The sequence below is a fragment of the Pinus tabuliformis genome, chromosome Q (assembly GCF_031772625.1).
Source record: "Pinus tabuliformis cultivar Carrire ecotype Pingquan chromosome Q, CPIR1, whole genome shotgun sequence".
NCBI lineage: Eukaryota > Viridiplantae > Streptophyta > Pinopsida > Pinales > Pinaceae > Pinus > Pinus tabuliformis.
The window spans coordinates 719991143-719995924 of record NC_142296.1 but is presented as its reverse complement, the minus strand read 5'-3'; the positions used below and the strand labels follow the sequence as shown (position 1 = coordinate 719995924).

Here is a 4782-nt window from a genome sequence, read left to right as displayed (position 1 = left end):
ACAAGCTAAATATTAGCTAAATGGTTAATTATAGTATATTTACTGACATATGTATATTTACTCTCTTATTTTGCAGTATACACGAGGACTTGGTATATGATTACCAACCCTAGTAGTGCATATCTTCTGTCTTTTTAGAATATCTCGCAATTTCCAAGTTCTACCTTGTATCTATACTTATGGAACCCCTCAATTTTTATTTCTACGTCTATAATCCTCCATCCAAAACTTATTTGTTTTCAAATGTTGAACTATGGAGGATTCATCTTTGCATTCTGTTTCTATAGTAATAGCTAGCCCTAAATAGAAAATAGTTTCCCTTAAATATTAATTTAATTATAAAAATACGGTCATTCAATTGCCTTGCATACTCTGTTGAATTACTGTGTAATACAATTACTGTTACAATTATTCCTTAATTATAAGGTCACAACAATGTTTTTACAGCTATAAAATTATTTTCTTTTACAATTTTTGCAACTGTAAGTTATTTGCTACATATACTATATGTATTGCTTACTTCTAGGTACATACTTAATGCACATGAACTATTTATTTCCTGATAGTTATATCTATTGTCGTAATGGATGTTCGTATTCGGCCATATTTTTTTAACTTAAAATGTCTTCTCTTTTGATAACAACTATTCACGTGAACTATCCACCACGAGATAGTTCCCTCATTAGTCTTCTGAGAGTGTTTCTTTTGCTTTTTGATGTATATCGTGTGAACTCTTATTTCTATAATTGTGGCAACAAGTTTAGAGATTTTTGAATATCTTCTTATATTTACTAGAGTTTGGGACTGAGTCAAACAGGAAGGTTTAATTACATGTCTGTTGGATTCTAACCATTAAGGGCTTTCTTTAGTTCTTAGCAGATACATAATTCTCCACCCTGTGCTTTCGCTAGGCTGTTGCATGCGATTTGGATTTAGATTATTGAGACATGTCTGTACTTTCAGAATCTTTTGCATGACTTTTCGATCAAAATCATTAAATAGTTACTATCATTGCTGTTTTATATCAGAATTTTGTGTGACAAGTTGTACATTGCAAATTTATTTGGATTTCACTCACGTCCCGATGGAAATGTTTGAAGAATTCCTGGAAGAAATAAGCCCTCGCTATACAGCTGAAACATATAGTTTGTTGCACCATAACTGTAACAACTTCGGCAATGAGGTTGCACAGTTTTTGGTTGGCTGCAACACCCCAGATTTCATCCTTAGGCTCCCACAAGAAGTGATGAACAGCCCAATGGGCCCTTTAATAATGCCAATGATAATGCAGTTTGAAGCTACTCTAAGAAATAAATTTAACACCGTCAAAAACACATAATTTTTATTTACATTTACTAAAATCTCTGCAATTTTTTTCTTTCAAGAAATTCCAAAGAAAAAAACATAATCGTTAAACTAAAATCAGACTAAAATCAGTGGATGAAAGCACTTACAGACTTTGTCCTTGCCGGATGTGCAACAGTGACCACAAAAAAATAGATATGAATATTGATTTTTATTTTAATCTGTTTTTATGATGTTTTTAACAACATTGTTGTTTACATATTCATTTATAAGGAAGTAAGAAAATGGAGGAAATTAGACATGAATGGGAGGTAACTATCAAAGGCACCAAGCAAGTGTTCACTTGTCTTGTTGGTGGCTGTGCGGGGAATTTGAGTCGATCTAAGTTATCTGGCCTTAATCATCATCGCGCTACCACCCACAATCTCCCACCAATTCCTCCACGTCAAAGAGGTCGAGCAAAAGATGCAAATGCTACATGGGCGGTCAAATCAACAAGTGCAGTTAAAAGGCAAAATGCCAAAATACAATATGACTTAGATGCAAGGCTATGTCGTGCACGACAACAAGCATATAAAAGATTTGTCAATGAAGAAATTCTTTCAGCTGTAAGTATTTATTAGTATTTATTAGTATATGATTTTTTATTAATATTGTCAATGAAGAAATTCATTCAGCTGTAAGTATTTATTAGTATTTGTATTTATCTGTATATGTTTTCTATTAATATTAATTTATTGTTGTGGACTAAATTCATTGAAACTTGTTTTCACAGTCAGTTGCTACATTTGATCAGCTTAATGACACTTCGAAGCAAAGGATTTGTGAAAAAATTCAACGTTGGGATCAGAGTCTACCTCATAGACGCATGCAGACAATGAAGCGCATAGATATTGCTATAAAAGAGAAAGCAAGCACTGAGGTTCCCGATGATGTGGGGGAAGAAGGATCAGATGGGCACAGCCATATATTAAACTTTGATGAAACCAATCAGGACAATGACAACACAGTTGAGTCCATTTTTTTGCAGATATTAATTTTTTAGACATTTTAACATTAAATAATATTTATATTTATTATAATTGTATACTAATTTCTCATTGTTATTGATATGCATAGCCTAATCAACAAAATTCCCCAAATTCAAGCCACCAACCATTGCGACGCTCACCTAGATTTCAAGGTTTTCAAGGGGTTACTGGGCCAGTAAGTTTTTAATCCATATAACCTATTCCAGCGAAAATATTAATATATAAATTGTTATGTTTTACTATAATGATGGGATTAAATTGTTATGTTTTACCATAATGATGGGATGAGAAATGGATGTCCTGTATTATATATCCTTATCTTTGATTTTTTTTTATTATGTGTGTGTGTGTTATTTCTTATTTATGGTGCAGGTGTTCCCTTTGGAACCATCACAATCAATGAAAACCCCTTGTAGAAGCCTTAAGAAGAATGGAAATGAAATGGTTCAAATGCTACAACCATCTTCATGTCCAATGTCACAATGCAAGGTAAGACTATATTTATTTATACTCTTATAATTTTATCATATTTTTACATTTAATTCTTTTTGATTCACATACTTATATCTATGTATAATCTAATGTTCAGAGTAATGAATATACATCTCCTAAAACACCTTTGCACATGTATGATGGTGGACATGATACTCAGCAAAAATCACATTCTCCTCAACCATTGCGGCATTCACCTAGACTTCAAGATAAATTAGGAGAGGTAAGTTATATACTACATATCTTAGCTCATAATAACATTGACGTATTTTTTTATGACTAGTTAATGTAATTTCTTTTCATATTCCTTAGATGTTCACCATATTCTCATTATATCTATATAGATTTTGATATTTATTGATAGCTAGTCAATGAAATGTATTTTCATATTCGTTACATGGTCAACATATTTTCATTATATCTATGTGGATTTTGATATTTATTGATAATGTTTTAATTTCCACAGAAAACAAAAAAGATAAATGTTGATGCTATGGTTAAAAGGACCAAAATCACGCCAAAGGACTTGAAAGCTCGTGGGTTCAAGTCACGCAAACAATACATAGAGCATATATGTTCAACTAGCATTGCTCTCACTAAACCCACTAGGTTTGCTACTTTGAAGGCTAAAGATTCCAGCAAGTTTAAATGACTTAGGCTACAATAATATAACTTTAGCCATTGTTTTATCTATAAAGGGGCTACAAGGACAGTTTCAATATATGTAATCTCTGTTTTTTTTAGACTTTTTAATACATCATTTTTTTTTCCAAAAATTGTTTCCACATGCTAAGTATGTCTTTAAAATGCCAACATCTAAGATATTTTGTAATTTTATAAATAAATCCAATTCCAAATAATTTTTTTTTTAAATTAAATTATTTTTGGTGACGTTGTGCTTGAAAATGGCAAGTCCTGGATTCAAAAAAGATATATACATTTTTGCCACCAAAATTCTTTTAACTACGTTAGAAGTCGCTAGTGGATATGAAAAACAAACAATATTAGTTAAGTTCCAAAATTTTAAACGTCTAAACTTTCGTTCTTGCCTGCATCAACACCGTGTCTTGTTTTATATTTTATACAGCTTCAATTTAAACAGAGTTAACTTTAGTTTTTATTTTTCATTACATTTTATGCTTACTAGAAACGATATTATTTTTTCAATCAAACTTGCATGGAGAAAAAACTTATACATTCACATGTTTTTTAATTCCCTAATGATTATCTTTTTTATCTGGAATAATATATGAAATAATATATAAATGGGTTAGTTTTGATAAATAATTGAATACTCAAAAATACTAAAAGATTACATGTTTTAATATTTAATTTTTTAAAATTATAAAATTATAGTATATATATATCATTTGGGTATTTAAAAATGTCTTACTATTTTATATACAAAATAGAGAATTTTCTTGATTACTATATATTAATTTATTTTTTATATGAAATAATATATGATTTTGTTTAATTTTATTTTTAAAATAAAATTAAAAAAATAGAATTTTTAGAAATGAATTAACAATTTTAGTTTTTGGAAAGTTTTTACTAAAAGAAATGTATACCTATTTTTTAATATGAACATTTTATAGTAATAAATATTTATTTGGTTCTTTTCGATTCTCTTTTCTTGTTTCACTTGCCTTGCCTTAACTTTGTTTTTAAACATTGAAGTTAGAGAATGACAAAGAAGTGCAATGATCTGTAAAAAGGAGTGCAAGAAGCATAAGGATGAAGAAGAGCCTTTAACTCAGATTACTTTACAATGGTTCATAGACATTTTAATCCATCTTTACTTTACATGCAAAATGCATTATCAATATCCAATCAGTCTATATTCACAAATAAGATTTTGGAGTGAAACAAAAATTATATGCTATATGGATAGATCACACATATATAGAATAAATTTATGTGGGATTGAGAACAAAAAATGCTTATGTTTGCT

The 4782-nt window shown here is 29.7% G+C and overlaps 1 protein-coding gene across 2 annotated transcripts; it reads left to right on the top strand.

Moving 5' to 3' along the window:
• Positions 1–2175: 2175 nt before the first annotated feature.
• Positions 2176–3608, top strand: LOC149221555 (uncharacterized). Of its 2 annotated transcripts, none has more exons than XM_089382993.1 (5): positions 2176–2314; positions 2425–2511; positions 2709–2825; positions 2989–3051; positions 3295–3608. In XM_089382993.1, exons 1-5 carry the CDS (start codon positions 2183–2185, stop codon positions 3478–3480), a joined length of 585 nt encoding a protein of 194 aa, XP_089239119.1. In that variant the 5' UTR covers positions 2176–2182; the 3' UTR covers positions 3481–3608. The 2 variants fall into 2 exon arrangements, with proteins under 2 accessions (XP_089239119.1, XP_089239118.1); XM_089382992.1 differs by having other exon boundaries at positions 2926–3051.
• The last annotated feature ends 1174 nt before the right edge of the window (positions 3609–4782 follow it).

What these genes read in the sequence shown, in the direction of transcription:
- LOC149221555 (XM_089382992.1), top strand. Translation starts at nt 2,183, where the DNA reads ATGAAGCGCATAGATATTGCTATAAAAGAGAAAGCAAGCACTGAGGTT. An exon ending in TTCAAGGGGTTACTGGGCCA is followed by an intron (nt 2,512 to 2,708) that starts GTAAGTTTTTAA and finishes TTTATGGTGCAG; the next exon opens with GTGTTCCCTTTGGAACCATC. An exon ending in TTCAAGATAAATTAGGAGAG is followed by an intron (nt 3,052 to 3,294) that starts GTAAGTTATATA and finishes TAATTTCCACAG; the next exon opens with AAAACAAAAAAGATAAATGT.